Source organism: Bacillus rossius, chromosome 7, assembly GCF_032445375.1.
Source record: "Bacillus rossius redtenbacheri isolate Brsri chromosome 7, Brsri_v3, whole genome shotgun sequence".
NCBI classification, from domain to species: domain Eukaryota; kingdom Metazoa; phylum Arthropoda; class Insecta; order Phasmatodea; family Bacillidae; genus Bacillus; species Bacillus rossius.
In genome coordinates, this window is record NC_086335.1 from 31,670,862 (window position 1) to 31,695,349 (window position 24,488).

Genomic DNA, 24,488 nt, shown 5'->3' on the forward strand with positions numbered 1-24,488 from the left:
TCCAAGGGAATGTGCACTGTTCAGGTCTTTCGTGCAACCTTTGAAAAAAGTCCTCAAGACAGTAGACAGTAGTTCAGCTTAGTGATGCATCGTTACTACATACAGGGGGACGGTTGGAGTTAATGTGTGAGTAGAAGCAGGTGGGTGCCCCTTTCAACGTCCTAAAATGTCTCGCCTGAGTGTACCCTAGGAAATGACAAAAAACCTCTATTTTAAAGTATAATTTGAGGGATATTTTGTCATGAATTATTGTCAATTCAGCAGCGTGGCTCAGTGGGCACGCTTTCTTCATTTACCTGATATTTAATGAGGATTCCCAGTGTTCCTAATGCCTCAATTTCCAAAGAGATCATCACGTGAGCAACAAACAACTAGGTAATACTAATTAAATTACTACAAAGCCACGTGGCATGTTGTATAAATATCGGAGGCGTCCAGACCATGTCCCGTGGTCGGTTTTTCCTTTTTTGCTGTGGAGTAGGCTCGCTACATGCTTGTGCGCTCTGGTGATCGGAAGCTGACTGAGGCGGGAGACGGGTCTGTTTGCCAGGTGCAGCACGCTGCAAGGCCATTACACTTATCTAAATACAAGCAAACAATATTACTAAATAAACATACACAACACAGCAAGAGCAGTGTTACATAAAAATAAAAAAAACTTGGAGTACTTAATTAAACGTAGTTAAATAAAAAATCATGAACAGCCTATAAATATTAAATTATAGCAGCTCAGTCTTAGAATTATGAATTTTGAATTGTTTAATTAAATGAGCAATATCATAAAACAAAAAAAAAACTGTAAAGACTACATTTAAAAAAAAACATAACGCTAATACACACACTGGTTAATGTCAAGTTATTGATCCTAATAATTTAACATTTTTTCTTGATCTGATCATGCATCTTTTAATGTTGAAAGAAGTGTTTTGATGTTTCTTTTTGGCCAGGTTCCCGTCGCATACCAGCACACCGGTTGGTACTGAGTGCTGCGTCAGGGTATTTTGCGGCCATGTTCACCAGCGACTTGCGCGAGGCCAGCCAGAGTGAAGTGATGTTGCGTGACGTGGATGGCGATGCACTCTGGACTCTCGTCCACTACTGCTACACAGGTATCGTGTGCTCGCAGTGTAATGTTGCAGACTCCTGTCCTCCCCACATTTGCTCATTATTTTTGTCATTATATTTTCCAATAAGACTGTGTATCAGCTGATTACATGATCCAAGTTCATGGTGAATTAGTTTTTCATACTTGCATTTTATTATTATTAATATTTTTATAAGTATTTTTATATCTATTTTATTCAGAAAAGCCATTTAACTATGTTTTTACTGTTTCTCACTTTGTTTTCTAGGTTATCGTTTGTGAAAATGCATGTTATATGTATTAGTAATGTATGGTTTTGGTTCTCATTGTGCTATCTATTTAAATTTACAAGATGTTATCTTAGAGAGATAGATTATTGGTACAAATAAGGATATAAATAAAACACCTGTATTCAACAGTAAAATTTGAAAATTTGACTTTAGTCTTTTCAGTAATTTTTACCAAGCTCAGTACAATTCCGATAGTCCGGCATCCAGTAGTCTGGATTGTTCGATGATCCGGCACCATTGAGGAATGTACAGTCTTTAGCCAACTAAGCGATCAAGCTAAAAACATATAATTTTAGCTAAGGCCGATAACGCTTTTATGGTACACACATTAGTTGTAGTCAAAAATGCTCTGTGCGGCTCTGTATTAGTCGAAAGTGTTCAGCGTGATTCGGGATCATTCGGAAGTGATTGGCGTGCTTCTTGTTTCTCTGTCTCATTTTAAATCCCTTTTCTTTAACATACTAGGTAGTAATTAGCAGATAATTTACTTTTGGCCTGTTTTGTTTGAAATGTTTATCGCTGTGTTACTGCTAGACAGTTTTTACAGCCAAACTTCTTACACATGCATTTTCTCAACAACTTAGTGTTCAGCGATCACGGGAGATATGCCCAATAATCCTCATTTTCAGTAATCTGGCACCTGCAAAGTCTTGAATGTACCGGATTATCATAAGTCTGCTGTACTCCTAACCTGTAACATAATTTTATGTGACTGTTTCGAAACGTAGTAATGAAGCTTGCAATGCTTTTCGATAATAATTGTGAAAATAATAATTGTGAAAAACAAATTCAACAAAATATTGATGGTCATATTTAAAAAAAAGAATTGTTTTAGATGTTATAAAAAGTTCATAAATTATAATTTAATATATTTACTATTTAGTGACATATTCAGCTGTTTTCAGTGAGTTTATTAGAGTATTGTCAACATAGAGGCATATAACAGTATGGTGTTTATGGAATGGGTGGTCAGTATCCATGCTTTAGAGATGGGTTGAATGAAACACTGTATTGTCTCAACTCATTTGAATCAAACACAGCTAGCAGGCTGAGCTGGATTATTGGTTAATCAATACACGATACATGGTAGAAGTATAAAGACAGTGTGTGGGTCGAGACACTTGCCTGATGCCAAGTTTGCGATGCACTGTGCGCTGTCTGGTTCACCTCGACTCAAGACACAGAGAAGGGTTGAAACAGAACGCTAGAAGTGTATTGACTTACTTCTGACATCTCATTGTGTCAACACAGGGCATTGACGGATAAACACAGTCATCTCTGCTTGGTGCCGGCATCATCATGTTTGTGATACGTAGGTCTTTATTGGCTGTTGCAGGCAGCATCGAGCTCCACGAGGAGACGGTGGAGACCCTCCTGGCCACCGCCTGCTTGTTCCAGCTGACGGAAGTGGTCGACGCGTGTTGCGCCTTCCTCACGAAACAGCTCCACCCGTCCAACTGCATCGGCATTCGCTCATTCGCAGACTTCCAGGGCTGCATGGACCTGCTAGCCTCCGCCCACAGCTACACTACGGTGGGTCTGGTTCCAGGCATCGATACCCGCCGGTGTATAATCAGTAGTTTTTGCAATGCAGCCAATTAGTTTTCATGAAGTACTTCTGTTTCATCCATTCATTCTGTTAATGTTCATTCCTATTTCATTGCTATTCATCGTCTGTAATGAACCTGAGTGTTAGCTGTAATTTTATCCATTCATCCGTGATGTGTCGGTCCATACAGTTAGCAGGGAAGCATCCGGCACTGTACTGCGACATGAATGGATGAAGTCGAATCTCATCACAGAGCACCTCACCTTAAAGTATTTCCCACTTCTGAGTACATATTAAAAAACCCTGTTAATATGTTTTTCAAGGTAGTTATTAATTTTGACTTTTAAACCCAGGGAAACTTTTTAAAATAGTTTAATTGTATGTATAGGTAGAGTCCTGAAAAAAGTGAGTTATTTTTTACAAAATTTGCAACTAAAAGCAAGGTTATTTCATTTTCATGTCCACTTTTGATGGCATTTAATCAAGAAAATTAAGCCATAGCATAACAGATATTATATTTCATAGATGTTTTATCTTATTACATTAAATATTTTAACAAGGGTTCAATTTTTTGATCAAAACACTTCATAATGAAAACTTCAACTTTACTTTCTTTCAGGTTACATCTTCTGTCTGTGACCACTTGGTTGTGATAAGGTAACCATTCACTATCAACATTGTTTAAAGTTCTTCAGACAGCACGCTAGGTTGCTTGTGCAAACTTATTGTAATTTATACTCAGAAAAGTCAGCACTTTCAACATATCTAAAATTCTCTTGCACATCTTCTTTATGCGCTTCATAATCCTTGAAAATCTCAAAATGATGGGAGTTCGCAGTTCGGTAATAGTTTTCATTAGTGAAATATCTTCTGACTTGTTAAGGATGATGTTATTTTGGTTGAAACACTTATTTAAAATCCTGAATACTAGTACAGAAGGGTCGTTGTCCAACGTCATTATCACTAGAGTAGTTTTGCCTAGCATTCACATGTTTGTCACTTTGTTCGTACTTTGCACCTGAATTTTGATTTGATTTCTTTCAAACGTAACTCGGCAGTTGCAGTACTTACACGTTAGTGTAACGACATCGGATGCATAAACACAGTCATTGTTAAACTCGTCAGCTTGTTGCCTTGCACCTACCACATTTTTTTGGCTTTTTTTATGTGGAGCAATTAACATTTAAGAATGGATATATTGATACCGTTGTTAATTACATGACCTATATTAAAACCGGAAGCAGGCAGTTCTAAAAAAAAAATATAGTTTGGTTGCTGCAGCATAAAAGACGTCATACGGAAAGAAAATGTAAAAATAGTAGTAAAGAGTGTGGGGTAGATGGGAAGGGGTGGGGGTTGGATGTGTAGGTGTAAGTGAAGGGGGAGGGTGCTGCCTTCACAGCAGTAACAACTAGAGGAAAGAGGCAGGGAGAAGGATCTTGCGACAGCTCCATTAGCACACACACTCCCCCTTTCTAGGAAATTCCGAAGTGTAGGTAATCCCATTTCATCTGTCGCCCGAGATGACATTTCATGGGCAGTAAAAAAAAACACGGTCATAACAGGCATAAGCAACACAGTTTGGGTGCAGAGCGTGTAGTTTTTTTTAAGTAATCTGGTAATAGGGAAGGGAGGGAGGAAGGGCCATAAAGAATAAAGAGGGGAAAGATGAAGGACATCTGTGGCTGAAACATGGACCATAAAGACATCACTTGTATTCTACTGGAGATAGTTATATGGCGTGACCCATATTGAAGGGTGATCCTTATGGTGAAAATGTTAGAATTTTTTGTCCAAAATTAAGGGTGCAACCCATACGAATGGGCGACCCTTCTTTGAGTAAATACGGTACGTAATCATTGGAAAATTTTGTAATTTTGGTATGCTGGTAATTACTATTTAGCATTTGTTTTATTGTTAAGTTAAGTAAACATTGTAGCATGTTCTGAGTATTTTCTTCTATATTTACATTTTGTACCCTGCAACATTTCAGAATGAATTTTATGGTAGGCCTTGTGATGTATACGTATACATTTGTGAGTCAGCTGAAACTATGTAATACAGTTAAAAATATGTTTGACCAGTTAGTTTTATAGTGCATGTAAAATGGAAATGAAACCAATTTATTCGTATCCTTTATTTAAAAAATGTGAATGTATATAGCAACTGCCCAATGAAGTGAGTTTAAACAAAAAAATTGCATTAATGTTAGAAAGCATGTGTTTGAGGTGAGGAACATTTTAAATTTTTTATGTTACTTTCAAAAGTGCTTATATTGGCACATTTATTTTTTAGCATATACTGATCTCTTACTCCTAAATTTTAAATGCAAAGGTTTTCTGTCTTGAACATGTGTCTTTCTTTGGTTTTATGGGATTAAGATAATAAAAATCAGTGAAACTGATTTACAGCCACCTAGCAGTCTGATATCTCAATTGTATCCTTTTCACAACAAACTCTTTGGTTCTTTGGTGTTTTTTTATTTGTTGCATTGCATGTACTTTAGGTATACATGTGTACTTTTTCTTTGTAAGAAATGAGACTACCATTATTTGAAAGCACATAATGGAAAGAAAAAAAAACTATATTGTTTTACTTAGTTTAAGTGTGAGCTGCTTTCTTAGCTTCGTAATTTATTTTAAATGATAATTTCTTTTTATTACTTTTTAATGTTTATTTTTATTTGCAATAGTAATATATTTTTATTTTATTTTTTAAATCTGTTGTTAAGTGTAAGTCAAGGCGGTGTCCACACGTTAACTTCTCCACATGTAATAATAAGATGAGTAAATAAATATTAGAATCATTCGTATTTTGTATCAGTTTTTTGTTTTTTTTTGGTTTTGACAGGAACATTTCATGGAAGTCATTCGAAATCAAGAGTTTCTACTGTTGGCAGCTGATGAAGTGGCTAAACTACTTGCGTCAGATGATCTCAACGTACCCAATGAGGAGTTTATTTTCCATGTAAGTAAATATAAATATTAATTTATTCATCAATGCAAATTTTGTAACACACAGGAATTTTTTTTAATGCTTGTAAAATTAGTAACATTAAGCATCAGAATATAAATAAATATAAATATCCATAAGAACATACTATAAGTCTTACCAAAGTCTATATTGATCCAAATTGGAAGTCCTGCAACAAAAATTTTAATTTCATAAGTAATTTTAACCAGATTGGTGTTACTTATTATAGTTTGGAAATTTTTTATTTGTTATGCAACATTCCAGACATATTTGTTTGTAAAGACTTTGTGTTTGACAAAAGACACAAAATATTACGTACCTTCAATAGCGTTAGGTACTTTGTGAAGTTACTATTTGTGCACAATATATGTTACATACATATGGTAGTAAATGGTGGAGTCAAAAATCATATTACGGAATTATCTGAATATAATGCTATAATTTTAACCAAAACTTTGGAAATTGAAAGTGGTGGTAGCATTATAGTCACAAACTGATATCTTGCCATTGGGAACAGCTCTGCCTCTTTAACTGTGTCACTATTCCACTTTAGACCACTGTTAATTAACACCTCCTGAACTTTCACTCAATTGAAAAAACTACTACTCTCTCTGCCTGTAAACTGCATCACGTATGCCTAGAGACCGGAAAAATTCACAAATTCATTTCGCGATAGGCTAAAATACAAATAGTTATACCTCAGTGCTGCCTCTGCTATTGGCTCACAATTCACCTGGATGACTCTGGGCCAATGAGAAACACCCAACCAAAGCTTTATCGAATCACCGGCTACTACGTTGGGACGTCTCACAAGACAGCAGCCAATGAGTGGGTGGCATTGACAGAGTGTACGTAGAACTATGGAGTTCATCCTACAGGTCATTGAACCCGTGAATTTTTCCGGTCCCTACACATGCCACTTTAGTCCGGGGCTTCCTGAACCTCTGCACAGGAGTGACAGAAGAGAGATACTGGCTGAAGGAGAGGGTGCAAGTAGAGTTTAATTACTGGGTAGTTTCCGCTTCTCTTATCTGTGGCTTCTGGGAAAGGCATCACCTCTCTTCCTCTTTCACCCTCCCAGATGACATCAACCACCACCATACATCACCACATTCTTAGCTTTCTGAACAGCCCCTGTCCTTCTCCATTTTAAACTACAGTTATATAAAAAAAAAACTCTTTATAATTGTGGCTTTGTGCTTCAAAATAGACCATGTAAATCACTCTGCTGATGAAACTGGTACCAGAAAGGGTCTAGTAAAAATAGAATACATTTAATAATTTAAATAATTTTCAAATGCTATGCAGTTGAATTGCAATTTCCAATCCATAAAGATGTTTTCATAAACTCGTAATCAAAAAGTTTGGGGTCGCAATATATTCTGTCGCATTATTTTCGGTAGATACGGTATCAAACGATTGCATGGATGGAATGTGTGGTGTAAATTAGGGCTTAATATCTCATAAACATCGGGTTTGTTAGAGAGGTTATCAGGTGATTGCTGTGATGGTAGTGTGTGCATATGTTGAGAAGTTACAGTAACAGTCACAGTGGATTTCATCACATAAATTTTACATGTGCTAAATTCACGTTTGAGCCCAATCTGTTATTAATTTACCTATTTTGTCTATTTGATTGGTCTTAATTTTACCTCTCATGGTAATGAAAAATTTACAGTTTTTGTAAAACCATGTTACTAGAAATGCATTAAATAATTAGAAGGAAAAAAAATTGCTAGGATATATGATGCTGTAAAGAGAGGTTGCTGCCTCTTTCTGGCACTGTGATTGAAGTTCTAAGTATATTTGTTCAGTAATTATCTTAGAATCTTAGATTTACTTAATTCAAAAATAAAGGAAAATGTGGGGTTGTATATTGCACTGTTATGCTCAAAGGCTTGTGGTGGGAATGCCTAGATTACAGTTATCTATGAACCTTTTGGGCACCAGTTGAAACACACCACCCTCACACATGAAAAAACCTATAAACAAGTGCTAGGTGGGTGACTAAATGTTTTGCGTGTCAACATTCACTGGTTTCAAGAGAAGTTCTGCTGTTCTGTATTGCATGCATGTAGGATCAAGTGCTTGGGAAATTACATTCCTAGATACCTACTACTTAAAATTTTTAGTGTTTATTAATTTTTGCTTCAACATTACACAGTTACTGTGTTGCCTGTTCATGAGCACAAAAACTACTTTTAGGAATAAAGGTGGATCACAACCAACAATACTCATCAGTTCATTTATTAAATTCTCAAAGTACAATTAGTCAATTCATATTTAATATTGACTCGTTGACAGACTTCAAAGGTGCACACCACACTCTCCTATCTGCGAATGAATGGTAAACACATAAAATTAATAACTATCTTTAAATTGGTTTTTGCTGACAATAGCGAGCCTTTATTCATTTGTCTCTACAGCTCCTGGTTCACTTTAATGTAAACTTTAGTTTTCACAAATAATTATATTGCAGTTTACATAAAACATGAACAGTTTTATAATGTGGCTAAATATCATATCCAGAATAATAAATGTATGTCAAAAATATGTAATGCTTGAAGGACGTCTACGGGTGTCACTGTGAAGGTTAAAATACCCCAATAACTACTTGTTACTGACTCAGGGAGTTCTATACGAATCTTTAAAATGCTGTCGGAACTCGCCACCAAGATGCGTGGCTACTAGAGGTGTCTTTGCTCGCCTCCTGTCCTTAATGCTGGTCGTCTTCAATGTGGGTCCACCGTTATCCTGGTGCGCTTCTTCAACTTGCCTCCATCGCCTGAACCCTCGTTGGTAGATGGTACTTGTTCAGGACACTTCATTGTCGATCTCCCCCTTGGAGAAGTAGCACCCCAGTCACAGGGTCCCGTGTGGAATCTCCACCAGAACCATGGGGTTGCTGGCAGCAAGTCGTCATTCGACTCATTCGGAGCAGCAGCAAGCCCCAGCAGACAGTTCGCCTAGCAAGTCTCCTTTGTTTTCGGATGCCTCCTAGGCTTGGCAGCAGTGGTCTCGTAGTCCCGTGTGGAATCTTCTCCACAACCACAATGGGCGTACACCCCATTACAACTGACTTACTTCAGTAAAAAAAAAAAAATCCCTTTTTTGTTTTAGTTTTTTGAGGTTAGTAAATTGATGTGCATCTTATTGTATTGATCGCATCTTATATTCGCACAATTTATTAGATAAAAAAAAACCTTTTTAACCTTTTTAAAGATTTTTTTGTGATTGTAAAGTGGATTGTGGGGTATGGCTTACAATACTGATGTCTACCTAAATTTGCAGGCAAATTCATCAACATTTTTTATAATTGGAAAGAAAGCAGGTTTTAAGTATAACACTAAAAAAATTAAGGAGTGATTAGTTAACTTCTACATTAAGATTAAATACTGATATTCACAAGTTCACCAATTTGCAAATGAGTACATATTCGGTTTATTTGATAAAGACTCAGAGCACCTAATATGTCAAAGAACAACCTCACCTGGTTTGTGGCAGCTAAATAAGTAAATAAATGTATATTATATGTTAATTGATACAGTATTATTTGCTTCTTGCTTCATTTCACAATGAGGAATAGTCACAACTGTACAAAATATTTAAGGGTATTTCAAAACACTTGGATGTGAACCGAGTGTTTGTAAATAAATTAGAATTGTACTAAAGGCCAATGTAAAACCATCATCCATAAACCTTTGTACTGACTCACAAGCATTATGTCTTATCGAACATGGTCACTGATGACTCTGAAGTACAATTATGATTATGTTTTAAACTGCATGGAACTAAAATTTAAAATGTGTAAGTAATTTATGTGGTTTTCACACTACCAAAGGTAAGTTACCGGTAATATGTTTTGTTTTAATTTAGGCTCTGGTCTCATGGATCAAACATGATGAAGGGAATCGGAAGAAAGATGTCAGTAGGTTACTCAGTTTGGTTAGACTTCCCTTACTTTCGCCAGCGGTGAGTAACATAAACCAGTCTTAGTGGTAAGCTATTAATTTAGATCATTTTAAAAGCCTAGTTTAGTTTTTGCTTTATGGCCTTTGTATACATTTTATGTATATGTTAGCACTACCATTATCATAGATGTATTATTCATCTTGCATTTTTTCAAAAGTAAAGCCACATGTTGCAGAACATCTTAAGTACATATTAGGTTTTATGGCTTGACAGAGTTTAGACCATAGAACTGAGCTTTGGGCTCGTGTTGAAGTCAGAATTTGTGGACTTGTGTAGTTATTGGACAGTTGTAACTTGTAACCATATGTTGAAATAATTAGTTATTTGTATTTCCTGCAGTCAAAATCATCAAGATGGTGTTCACACGTGTGGCAATATGCACCCATATATATTAACTAAGCGTTTTGGTATGCCAAAGTAAACATTATGGTAGTGAAACTATCTGGGAATACATTTTGTAAACTTGAATAGTCATTACAATATAATTGAAACTTTTAAAATACCTAATTTATTAGCAAAAAATATTGTATTGAAACAAACATGGCATCAAAAGTATTAAAGATATTGTTGGTTTCTTAAGCATTGTGAATGCGGCACTATCATCTTTTAAATATTTTTTAAACTAAAAGTTGCAGTTCGATATACATCAAAACAAAATTTATCTGAAAAATTTTAAACTTAATATTATAACACTAAGTATCTGTATGTGTTTTTGTTTTTGCTTAAACAATAGAAATAAGTCTTTAAATACTTCCTACAAACAAACCTTAACCTTTTTTAGCAGATTCGACATTTAGGATTTTAGAGTAAAAATTTAATTACAATTAACATGGCATCGAATATATGTACATGTAGGCTAACAATTTCTTTTTTCTCTACAGTATGATGACTGTTGCTCTATCTCAGCATTTCAATGTTAAGTAAGGATTGTGAAAATTGTAATGCGTATTATTTAATTTGTCATTATTTTTGTAATGACTGTAAATTATAACATAAATATTACAGAATAGTTGTACTATTATAAATTTTTATTTTTCAATAGCTATGCGCTGTGTATTTTTATACGGATGTATCACACGGTGCGCCATATTTTTGAGATTTCTGAATCTTCCATAAATGGCAGCACAGTGTTTACAAATTTAAGTTCCAATTGGCTTCTGTTCGATTCACAAAATTACTCCTACCAAATGTCGTATACCGAGAGCTAAGTGTTTACACATTGATAAATAATAAAAACTGGCATTAACAATACACCAAAGGAATTGCAAGTACTATATGTATTATAATGGGCAAGGGACTCTGTTTAAAGGGGATATACTAAAATGATTTGTTGTTTAAGTTGAAAGTAATATAGGGCTACAAAAGAGGTAGGAAACACCTTAAGTTCATGAATAGTAGACAACTATAAATCATGGTTGTTTATTTTGAAGCTAAGATAAAAAAAACAGAATCAAGCCTGTGTTCTTTTTCCACAGGTCTACTTTTAATCGAATAGATCATCCCTGTTTATAAGTGAAAAAAGTGGAAATAAGGGTTGGAGGGGAACGCGACACAAAAAACTCTTTTGTTCAAGTTCTGAGTGACAAAGAGGTGAAAGATAGTAAGGGGAGGAAAGACTTAGGGAAGGGGATTTCGCAGCCAATTTTTCAAAGATTTATTTTCATGTGTCATATGGGGCTTAAAAGGGAATTTAGAAAGGCTTGAGTTGCCTGCAATGTGTGCCCCCCCCCCCCCCCCCCCTCCTTCCACAATTGCATTTTAGAGAAGGATTCTGTATTTTCACTGGTAAAGGTTTAGCTGCCGATCAAATTTCTGAGAACCGAGGAACCTAGAACCGAGAGCTTGGACCAATGCATCAGAAAATATTGTGTTATAGGCAGGCGCAGATGTCCTTCTATCTTTGTTATTCATATCTGTGTATTCGTAGTGTAACCGCCAGTTAAAGTGCTAGAGCTAGTCGGTGTTTGGCAGTTCCTGGCGGACTTCATCGAGACGAGCCCGTTGTTCCGGGAGGACCGCGCCTGCCAGGAGCTGGTCATGGAGGCCCTGAAGTACCACTTGCTGCCGGAGCGCCGGCCGATGCTGCAGTCGCCTCGCACCCGCCCCCGCAAGTCCACCGTGGGGGCGCTGTACGCCGTCGGCGGGATGGACGCGCACAAGGGTGCGTAGCGTGGAGCCCGTCGGTTCTGATGCAGCATGGAGCACTTCGTGACTATTCAAGTGGAACACTGAATATCCATAGTTAAGGAAAATATCCAATTACTGAGAAATGCTAAAAAAACAACAAAAAAAAATCAAATATGTTCTTGTTTTACAAAATATTTAACAAAAAATTATAAAATTAAGTGATGAACATTAATTTTTGTGAGCAAGGTGAACTAATAAGCTATTTCTGTCACCTATATCATATAGTAATGTCTCAATGCTTAATTTGTAAACATAAAAAGATGCTCTATTTGTAAATATTAAGAATGGGTCAGTCAAATACCAAAAAAGAAAAAAAACCATGACATCTATTGTATTAAAAATTTGATATTTGAGGAAAACGGTTCAAAGGAATTACTGTAGGAAATTTAAATTGGCTACTATTAACTTCAGGGACATACGCAAGGGGGAGGGATATATTCCTTTCTGAAATCCTAAAAAATCTTATCATTCCCACCAACAAACGGAAAGGATTTGAAAGAAAACTGTTGGCAAAGTTTTTATACATCTCTTCCCCTCTTCCCCCTCTTCCCCCTCCCTCCTGAAATGAAATTCTGCATAGGCTTTTGCCTACTTTGCCTAATGTAAGCTTTGTTTGATCATTAAAAAAAATAAACTCGTGCGAAAAAGTTTTTTTGACAGCTATACTTTACTACAAAACTACTTCAAATTTTCACATGATCTCCATTCAATTCCAAGCACTTTTCGCAATGCTACACCAGTTTCTTTAATCCCTCTGCATAGAAGTTCGCCGCCTGAAAATTAAACCAGTTGACAATTGTAATTCTGTAATTTTTGCTGTCATTGTTGACCCTCATTTAATTAAATCAACCAAAATAATGCCCTTTTCGTCCCATAAAATGGTAACCATCATTTTTCGACTTGAGTTCAGAGTTCTCTGGAGATTTTTACTAAGAGCCTGTACGTAGGCTACAAGCATTGCGTATTCAAAGTCAATGATGCATAAATGGCCAAAGCGCCTGTTCCATTCCCAGGCGCCGAACTTCAATGCAGAGGGGTTAAAGAAACTGGTGCAGCATTGCGAAAAGTGTTTGGAACTGAATGGCGATTCTGTGAAAATGTGAAGTAGGTCTGTAGTAAACTAAAACTGTTCTTAAAAACTTTTTCTCAATGAGTTATATATTTTTTTGTTAATGAAGAAAGGAAGCTAACCTTGCATGTGATTGTGGTGGACGGGGCGCCAGGCTCCATCAGCATAGAGAAGTACGACCTGCGCACCAACTGCTGGAGCACGGTGGCCAAGATGAGCGGGCGGCGGCTGCAGTTCGGGGTGGCGGTGCTGGACGACCGGCTCTACGTGGTGGGCGGGCGCGACGGCCTCAAGACCCTCAACTCCGTCGAGTGCTACGACATGAAGAGCCAGGCCTGGACGTCCCTGCCGCCCATGTCCACCCACCGGCACGGCCTGGGTGAGTGCGCAGCGGGGCTTCCATTGTCGATTTTATTCAGGATGTTTTGGTGTACGTATGCGTACGTATTTGGTGTATGTATGGTGTACGTATATACATATGCAGCATCTTAAACCAAAAAATGCTGAAAGTCTGACAATGCTTACATTTCAGTAAATGTAAATGGATAGTGTTAAGCACAGAAAAAAATACATCTTTTTGAGTTGCTGTTTTTGTATTGAGTATTGTTGTGTATTGCTGTTTCTTGTAAGTTATAAAATGCTGGTTTTATTTAGTTTTGTTAATAAACGATGGTTTTTAACTTTTACTAAAAATAAAACCGATAACACCGAAATCTCATATTTTTAAAACGAAATTGATCAAAAAATAACACCATAAAATCGGGACTCTAGCCATTGCTGGTTACACTGAATGTCATATGAAACCTCAATAACAGACAAAAAATTGTGAATATACAAAATGGATGAACATCAAACACATAGAAAACAAGCTAGAATCAGCCAATGTCAAAAAATTAAAGAAAATTTACAGCACAGAAACTTCCATGGAAAAAATAATCAGAAAATTGAGTTTTTATAATGAAATACGGTTTAAAGAGTAGCGGCATATGTCCATAAAAACATCTTAAATCAATTTTCCCCATTGCAAGAAATAGGACTGAACTAATAATAGTTTTTGAATACGAAGCAAGTATCAAATTGAATGTTTAAAATATTGTCGATATTGAATCGAACTGTGAATACTTCAAGGCTGTATGACAACTATTTTATAAAATAGAGGATTGAAGTAAAGACTAATTGTGTAACGTTTGTAATTTTTGAACTAATTGATTAACCATTCATAAAAAATATAAAATAACCATGCATAATATTAATATCGAGCAATCATAAAAGCCTTCTTTTGATTTTTTGAAGTGACCAAGCAACACATATTAAACACTAGAAATAAATTAAAATTACTTTCATGAGTGAATCTTTCACTTCCGAAATTTTAAAGCTTTTCAACAAATGTGAAGCTTCACATCAGGTGCAAAATTTGTATTAGCCGAATCGTAAAATAAAACGAATAGCAAATTTTCTGGAGACGTCAAATATAATATTAATAAAATTATATTTTTAAAAACTAAACACAAATCTAAAAAGTATAAAATTATCTATAAATTTAATTAAATTGTTCAGCAGCAACAGAATGAACTACAACTCTGTTTAAGTATAATGTAATTTTTTTAATAAACTTAAAATAAGGATGAAGTAATAAACAAAACAATTAATTTTAATGGAAAAAAGTTGTGAGGTGCTTGATATCAGTTTTCATAAATTTTCTATAATTAATGTGTATTTGTTAGGTTAGAGTCATTATGAAAATGAAAGAAGAGAGTAACGAAAGCTTGATATTTGATGTCAAATATTCTACCACTAATGGCTATTCTTTAGGACAAGTCAGTATGAAAATGAAAGAAGACAGCACCCCATGCTTTTATTTCATTAAAATTAATTATTTTGTTTATTACTTCATTCTTATTTTAAGCTTATCAATAAATTGTGTTACACAGAGTTGTAGTTCATTCTGTTGCTGTTGAACAAATTACTTAAGTTTAAAGATTATTTTATACTTTTTAGTTAATACAACATAGAAAGCATGTTTTTTTTAAATTGGTTCCTGAAGGCCTCGGAAGCATGTTAAAAAGAGCTTTGATTGATTTGCTTAATGAAGCTTCGCACATGCCTAGCAAGAACCATTCTAAGAACATATTTATATTTTAGCTTTATTTGTTAGTTTCACTCCGTTAGGACGATTTTTGTCTGTGATACAACCGCAGAATTAGAATCTGTCAGTCGGCTTATGTTTGCTATTAAGGTAGCAACTTTCCTTTATTTTCTCTACCTTTGCTTGCATTGCATATGGTTGCCAATTATTTTTTAAGTATATATGGTACTGATAAAAATTTTAAAGCTTTATCCTAAATAACAAACTTTTAATATATGCAGCACTCTTGTAACATATGCACGTGTAAAAATACATTAACTATAAAATAAAAAAAATAAATATCAATATTAAAAATGGTCAGAAATTTTAGAGAGCCACAAAAAAAAATCCTTAATTTCCTAGTATTTAAATTGTGTTGATAAATTTTAAATGAGAAGGGTGGAGCAGATTAATTTAAATCAGATAATAAAATTGGAAAGTACATGTGGCTTTTGAGCAAGTTACAGAATCTGTTAGTTAAGAATTATGTAAGAAGAGGAATTGGTTGATTAGGTACTGGACTATAATTTTATTTCGAACCATTTGATTTATACACATTGACAAAAACTGCATACTAAAATAATAAAATTCTTTGAATTTTGAAAGCTATATAATAACAGTTATGTAATTTTAACCCAGCTTTTTATTCTATTTGATTTCATGAATTAACTTGTGTTTTCAGTTTGTTAAATGTTGTATCAACTTGAATTTTGGTGTTACGATGAAAAACTGAATATGTATTTAATCCAGCGTTCTATGGTTCTGCACATTCTGTAATCTGTCATATGTAATCCGGCACCATTAATGTATTTTTGGGTGGATTCTGGCTGTTGAACTTGACTGCCAGTTCACATTACTGCGCTGCCTGCATTTTTAGTTCACTCAGAGTTTATCTTTACTAATATTTTTGAAGTGAAACTTCTTTGCTAAGGGGACTACAATTTACAAACAAGTGTTATGAAAATTATGATCGCGTGAGGGGAATAGTTTGGTATGTGTTGGGAAACTGGGAGAGGAGGAATTAGTTAGGTATGTGGTGGAAAAAAATGGTGGGGGAGGGGACGGCAGGGGAGCGGTAGAAATTACGTAACATACTTGCATACTTGCACACTTGTATGCTTGCATATTCACATACTTTCATATTCACATACTTTACACTTGCATACTTGCACAATATCATAATTTAGTGCTCGCGTACTTGCACATATTTTTTATCTGCGACAGCTAAAGAGAATTGTGTTTGATATACCTAATAATATAATAAGCAAGAAGTTTCACTTCTTTCGCACGAGGACTCAATGCACACACTTTTTTTTTTAAAATTTCATTACAGAGTTTCCAGTTTTAAAATGGGTTTAAATTAATATTTATTATGTGACAGTTATTTATATTATTTTTTTTTTTGAAGAGGTCTGAATTACTGTCACATTTTGATATTAGAGCCTTTTTTTTTAAACAGTAACCCTTGTCTGAATTTTTTTCTTTCTTTAGAGCAACTAATAATTACATCTTGTTCTAAATACCATTATACTGATTATTAATTTTTCTTCTGCATTCCATATAAAAATGTATTGACATTCGATAATCCAGCAAAATTGTAAATTCAACATGGCCGTGAACCCGAGGGTGACGGATTAAATATCTTTCGTTGTACTTGGTGCATTAAAGTAGTGACGGTTTTATGGGAATGGAGATCGGGACTGTGGTACCCTTCTCCCTTCCCTCACATCTTCCACAGTTAAAAATCACTGGAGATAAGTAAGTAAGTAAGTAAGTAAGTAACTTTTCAAGATTTACTTTTAAAAATTGCTATTACTTTTAAAAATTTCTGATTCATCCATTTGGTTGGGAGGTATTCCGTACCTTCCACCCAAAACAATCCGGTCATCTGCTCACCTTCATCCCCCCCTCCCCTCTAAATTCTAAGCTGGGTCCGCCCCAACATTATAGAAAATTTTGGTCTTATGGGTAGGGACAAGATTATATGGTGAATTGGGATAAAACCAAAATAACACCGAAATGTAAGTTAATGCACAATATAGCACCGAAATGCAAGTTAAATCATGTAACTGAGCAGAATTTAACATAAACTTAATTCAATCATAAAAAAAGTAAATTTTTAATGTATGGAAATCAAGAAATATCAATATTTTCGGATAAAAGATTGTATACTAAAGTGCATAGATCAGAAAAATTACCGTAATTTAATGTTTTTTTACTGTGTATGTTTTATTCAATTAGTTTTAAACCACAAGTGCTTGCCCATTTATTTTTATTGTTCTGAATGTATCTGCTTTGGACCAATTAATTACAAATTTTTTATCGTGAAAATGCGATGTATAAAATATTACCACTGTTGTGTGGAGTATTACATGACAGCATGTGTAGAAACGAAAAACGGTAACACCAAGCTCTTCTGTTTTAGAAACGGAATGGGACTAGGAATGGAGTACCGTGATGTGTTGTGTGAGGAGGGTGAGTGTGTGCGCAGGCGTGGGGGTGCTGGAGGGCCCGCTGTACGCGGTGGGCGGCCACGACGGCTGGAGCTACCTGAACACGGTGGAGCGCTGGGACCCGCAGGCTCGCCAGTGGAGCTACGTCGCCCCCATGTCCATGCAGCGCTCCACCGTCGGGGTGGCCGTCCTCAACGGCAAGTGAGTCACCCCTGCCCCCCTTCCTTCACGTGTCTTCGCGTGCGATCCTGCTGGTTTCCAGTACTCAAGACCGTATTTTGTGTCTGAAAATAATTTTATATTCACTTCAACATTTAAAATAGAAGATTTTTTTTTTTTGATTAGTCATTACCGATACATAAACAATTCTGATTCATTCACAAAAAAAAAAATTAATTGAATTTTGGGTTAGTTTTCTGCAGCATAAATAATCTGTGTTTATGATTAAAAAAAAAATATTAAAATTATTTTATGTTTATGTTTGTAATCAGTTGGATCAACGAAACAATTATTTAACTTAAAATTTTTATTGGTTTTTAGAGAAAATGCCTTGCAAGATTTTTAATTTTGTGGAAATTTACAACTCTCCATCATGGTTTCATACATATTTTTCACTTTACTTTAGTTTGCATCAATTTTCCTTAGCCTCCTGTGAGCTGTGGAAAAAAAATGTTTGGCACTATGTTCAATTAGAAAAATATGTAATATTCGTGAGGAATTTGATATTTAATTAACAAATTTAATTAGAATAAAAAACTGGCTTTGCAGAAGCTTAGGTAATTATTACATGCATATCCACTATAGTGTGTAGGGTTCCAAAAGACAGGAAAAATCTGTAAAATAAGGAAAACTAGTGGAATTGAAAAGGGTTTCTTCAAAACCTTCAAAAAACAGGGAAAAAAGTATGTACATACAATAAATTAAATAAGAGTATCAGTAATTTTTCATACTATGTAGTATCATAAACTTGGTGTGTTTTTTAGTAGTGCATTTGTTTACCTAAAATAATTAGTATCTGATTTTTACTTTATTGTCTAAACATATGGGATACTAAAAACAGTGTACTAATTTGAAGCACAGTTTAATATTTATAATATTTTGCTTAGTTGCATCAATAATGTATGTGCATGTTTGTATGAAATGATATGTTACCTGTTTGGTGATATGTTACCTGTTTGGTGCTATATGGTGTATAACTTATATTTTGGTGATATGTACACAGTGTTTTGACATGCTTTTCAGTGTTATTTCGATTTTATTGCAGTTCACTGAATCTTGTACCTACTAATCTGGCATGACCGTGGTCCCAAAAGTGCTGTATTTAAGGCATTTCACTGTAAATGAATATGTATTCGTACTGGTGCCCTACCACGCTTGTTGTTCCCTAGGTTGTACGCAGTGGGCGGTCGTGACGGCAGTGCCTGCCTGTGCACCGTCGAGTGTTACGATCCCCACACCAACAGGTGGTCGCCCTGCGCTTCCATGTCCCGGCGAAGGGGTGGCGTAGGCGTGGGCGTGATCAACGGGTACCTTTATGCTCTCGGAGGGCACGACGCACCTGCCTCCAACCCTTCTGCGTCCAGGTTCGACTGTGTGGAACGGTGAGTTACCTTCCGTGCCGTCACTGTATCTATTTTTTAATAATCACCCCCCCATCATCTGGTTCATAATATGTAATAAAATAACATACGTCTTGACTACGGTAAAACCTTCAATCCAAACTTGGATAATTCAAAATATCATATAAAATGAGTATAATAATAGGTGTCTACTTGTATAGTTGTGCATGTATATTGTATATATATGTATTTCTTTTTGTACCCTTTTAATTTTCTCTACTCCCTTTTCTTACATGGGCAAAAATATTTAGGGTGAAACATAGTTGATATGAACTACTTGTGTTGTATTGAAGAAATTTTAAAAAAGTTGTCTTATTTTCTGTATAAGTAGTACTTCATGGAAGTCAGTGTTCATATGTATTTAGTGATAGCTTGTATTGATGACAGAAAAAGTAGGAAAAGGCTAAGTGCATGACATAGTATTACAGTTAGGTCTAAGTTTTTATGGTGTCATTAAAAAGCAAATTTCATCATTAAAATAAAAATAGTAGATTTCATCTTTATCATTATTAAAAATTAAAATAAATGTAATATTAAGTACATATGAAGCACATTTACATGTATGAATTGCTTCAACAATTCATAAGTAGCAATGGCGGTCAAAACCATATTCCCTAAAACAATTTTTTTTGGTAAAAATTAATTATTTTCCATTTTTTTTTTAGTACTACTGCTATACTGTGTGTAAATTTGTTAAACTTATGTAATCTTAAAACTCAGATAAAATCATAGTTTTGATGATGAGTTTTCAAGATGTCAAAAAATTCTTTTTGAAGTAGTTTTTTTTAAAGAAGATCATTTTTATTTCTCTATGTATTACAGACACCCCTTCAATTGGAAGTTACATTTTACAAACAACCCCCCTCCCCCCATCCATTTAAACCCTTAGGTCAAGTGTCTGTGCTAGTTATAAATATGATCTACATGCTGTCTGCAGGGGTGTAGCCAGGGGGGGGGGGGGGTTAGGGGTTCAAATCCCCCCCCCCCCCAGCACCAAATCATTAATTAATTTCTTATTCATCACTCAAACAAATTTCATATTAAAATTAATAAAAATTTTTACCATTACAATATTTAAATTTAAGAACAGAAAACTGCTAAATCTTAACACCCCCCATACACAAATCCTGGCTACACCACTGGCTGCCTGGCCGCGCAGATACGACCCGAAGACGGACGCGTGGACGAAGGTTGCGTGCATGGGCGTCGGGCGGGACGGCGTGGGCGTGTCGCTGCTGGGCGACCGCCTCTTTGCCGTCGGCGGCTACGATGGGCAGCAGTACCTGCGGCTGGTGGAGGCGTACGACGCCCAGAGCAACGACTGGCACCAGGTACGTCGCCCCGGCTCCTGTCAAAATCTTAACACTTAACCATGGACCCATCTTCAGTTGCTCGTTTACTTTGCATCATCAGTCAAGTGAAAGTGGGGAATTGTGGGGAAACACAAAACCATAGTGTGAAAACTAATTACAACCTACTGTACCTGTAAAACCCCCCCCAGTTATGGTACTTAAAAACAAAATTACTTTATCTTTTTACCAAACTGTTGCTAAATGTAAAACATCTTTTCATCATACCGTAGTGTGTTAACATTTCCTCTTTAATTAAACGTCAAGCCAAATATATATATATATATATATATATATATATATATATATATATATATATATCTGTGTGTGTGTGTGTGTGTGTGTGTGTGTGTGTGTGTATAAATAAAATAAAATTGAGAAAGTAAAACGTTTCAGTATTAGTTCTGACACCTCAGGATAATGAAATGCCAGGTGGGTTGTGACGTGGAAGTGTGTGGTTTGCACGCCAGGTGGCACCGCTGAACACGGGAAGGGCGGGAGCCTGCGTGGTGGTGGTGAAGAACTCGTCCACATGTTGACGGTGGGCGTGTGGCGCGGCCTCCCGTCCTGTCCGGCAGATGAGGACGAGCGTGTCCGCCCACTGGTGAAGCTGTCACCCGTGTTCCATACATTCCACATTTTATTTTTTCAGAGTTCAAAGGATGATTTATTGGTCTTGGCATTTCATTTAATCTGGTAGTAACTCTTAACTTTTGTCTCATCTAACACTTTAAGACAAGGAGTTTCATGTGGTTGGCAATAAAGTCTTTGTGAGTTTATATCTGTACAGAATTGTTTTCGAACTGCGTACTTTACGTACATGTATGATTAAGATTCCTACAGTTTGTGGATTTCATTGGCAAATTAATGTACTAAGAGGGGTAAAATTTATTCAGTGATGATGCTATTTATAAAACAAAAATGTTAAGGTCTTCGTACTTTGAATTTTTGTAGGGAGTTTAGCAGTTGGAGCTTTTGAAGAATCCTCTTAGATGTATACTCTTAAAACTTTTATAAAGCAATCTTTATACATAGTTTGTCTTCCAAATTTTTTTCACTGTAGTTATTATGAATTTAGCAATTAAGTTGTTCGTTAGAGGAAGGTCATATGTCCATGAAGTAGAATTGACATGAAATTCCCACATACAGTAGAATCCCGCTGATGCGACCCCTCACGGTTTCCGGAAAAAACGGACTTATAAACGGAATGGTCGCAATAGAGAATTCGGGCCAATTTTACCACCCCCCCTCCCCCCCTAATTATAAAGTGAATTTGCGTCACGCGAGTTCGGCTATGCTAGCCGGCTGGTTGTTATTTTCGTTCAAAACGTGGCGAAGGAACTTGTGTGGATCAGGTAGAAAACATTCGGCTATAAACGAAAGATATAAGAACAATGCTATCCTGAAATGCTGTGACATGTTTTTGGAGTTGATAATCACAGCGACAGACCGACAGGATGCGCTCCCGTCCTTGCCGTCAGCGATGTTTATTTTGACAGCTCAAGCAATTATCTTTTCCACGTCCCTTCACAACGTAAAAAAAAAGAAGAAAAAAACACGTTTGAACGGGTAAATGAGGGGAAGGAGAGCGGAACTGCTGGCTGCGCACGCATCTACTCGCCAGTCGCCACTGTCTGGCGGCGGCGGCGGCGGCGCGCGCACGCGTATGTGCGTGTGTGCGTGCGCGTGCGTGTGCGAGGCTGGCGACCAGCAGCATCGTTAGCTAGCGAGAGTGTGACGGTAAATGTCGACCTTGAACTTGCACTTCCGCTTACTGCAGGGCTCGCTCTCTTTTATCTCTGTCTTCCCCTCCCACAAATATATTGGCTGGCAGGTCTCGCCCTCTACAACTTCTTTATCTTATCTCTCACGCACACTTGAAGCACCTAATAAGTCGCGCCCCTCAAATTTCTCTCTTTTTAAGAATTGTGAAGAGAGTAGACTTCGGAATGCCATATTTCTGTGCTATCTTCGTCTTGGAAATTGTTTTCTTATCCACTTGCTGGATAATCTCATAATTTTTCATTAGCGACAAACTGGCTCGCTTTATACTCATTTTCACGAATCCACGAGTCCGTGTAAATTGAAAAACGAGTCACAATCGTCAAACGGGACCGGGACCGGGACGTCAATAGACGCGCGCGTAGATGCTATCAGGTGATGCGCGCAGTTTACCGGTATTGGGTAGCGTGGACAGTCTAGCTAGAGGGGTGGTATCTATTTTTAGCCGTCTTTTGTATGCCTGCCTGCTTACAGTACAGCGCTCGCCAAGATAAACGTGAACACACAGCGCCCAACAAAGTGTAACAGACTTGTTTTTCAGCCGATTTTACTCAAATTTTCGACTTTATCTGCTCATATTTTTCACGGTTTCTCAAAAAACGGTCGTATAAACGGAATGGACGCATCAGAGGGGGGTCGCATCGGCGGGATTCTACTGTAGTAAAAAATTTGTGTTAGTCTCTGCTGCTTACATTGTCTCGACTTATGCTCTGTAACAAGTTTAGACAATGAGATATTTAAACCATTTTAATTTGTCCGAGGCATTTTTCCTTCTGGGTAGGCTAACCACAAGGGGTTGAAAGAAAGAGAAATAAAAGGGGGGGGGGGACACTGCACACTGCCGGCAATTTGCAAATATTTAGTTACCATTATTTTCATGCTTGCATCTTTCATTGGCAGTTTGAAGGGAAGTTAAGAAGATGTGTCCATGTGCAAGTGTCCCTAAACATTAGTATTTGACCAGAAGTGTACTATATTTTAATCGGGAAAAGGTTTGGCTGTAAAGATGTCCGTGGTGCATTTACGGTTCTCGTTGCTTGTTATATTGCCTAGAACCGGGATCCAAGAACTGGAACAGACACATCACTAATTTATATCTTCTTTTGTGCATGGCTGTGATTAATGCTTGGATGTGAAAAGTTTGTAGTTTATTTGATAAATATAAATATTCTCCTAAAGTGATCTCTTTAGAAGTTTGGACTTGTGAATAAAACTTCGGAATATTCGTAAGTTGTGAAGCTATATGTTTTGTTAAACTGGTTTGATTAAAAATAACAATAACTACAATATGACAGTGGATAAATTTTGTGCTTCCCAAGTGCTATGATGATCTAAGATGGCTGCGGAAACTACATCACTGCTATCGTGTGTAATTCCAGATTTTAGTTAAATCCAAAGGCATCGAGATTTTCAGTTTTGAGTCATGCCAGATGTAAGTTATGTATATTTATTTTAAGAGTTGGGCAATTCACTATTTTTCTGTTTGTGTACCGTTTTAGTACACACATTGTATGATGTTTATTCTGTGGAAGTATTTCCGCAAAGCCAGTCATGATGATTCCTGTGCCTCTTGTCTGACTGTGAATGTGCTCAATGAGCAATCTTATCTTACTTGCATCATGGTATCTTATCTGCACGGAATTTTTTTATAAGTATTTAATCCCAAATTTTCTGTTGTACTCTTTTGAACATTAGGTACACTCAAACAGGAATATTGATTCTAATAGTAAGATGAGAATAATTGTAATTACACTAACATTTTTTTTACATCACATAAATATTTACATAGAAAAACGAAATGTAAATTTGTAGAGTAGTGGCTTCTAGAAAATTAGACAAATAATAATTGAAGTGAAACATTGGTATAATGTGACAACTATAAAAAAACCTGCGCAGCCAGCAACGTAAATGTCCGAAAAGGATCTTTTGTTTCTTGTCGAACTGTAATGTTTGTCAGCTACAGTAATAATTCATAAAATTTTGGATAAAATATTTAAGTTTTCAAAAAAAAAAGTGTTTTCATGCAGTTAACCTAA

General features: G+C 36.2%; 1 protein-coding gene across 3 annotated transcripts in view; it reads left to right on the forward strand.

Moving 5' to 3' along the window:
• LOC134533788 (kelch-like protein 5) overlaps positions 1-21,449 on the forward strand; it is a 35,887-nt gene extending 14,438 nt beyond the window's left edge. For all 3 annotated transcript variants that reach the window (XM_063371445.1, XM_063371444.1, XM_063371443.1), the window contains exons 4-13: positions 948-1,109; positions 2,711-2,907; positions 5,774-5,890; positions 9,773-9,868; positions 11,840-12,029; positions 13,279-13,503; positions 17,741-17,903; positions 19,091-19,303; positions 20,481-20,652; positions 21,141-21,449. In XM_063371445.1, the coding sequence (XP_063227515.1) occupies positions 948-1,109; positions 2,711-2,907; positions 5,774-5,890; positions 9,773-9,868; positions 11,840-12,029; positions 13,279-13,503; positions 17,741-17,903; positions 19,091-19,303; positions 20,481-20,652; positions 21,141-21,209 (1,604 nt within the window). In that variant the 3' untranslated portion in view covers positions 21,210-21,449. The remainder of the gene's footprint in view (positions 1-947; positions 1,110-2,710; positions 2,908-5,773; positions 5,891-9,772; positions 9,869-11,839; positions 12,030-13,278; positions 13,504-17,740; positions 17,904-19,090; positions 19,304-20,480; positions 20,653-21,140) is intronic.
• Positions 21,450-24,488: the final 3,039 nt, after the last annotated feature.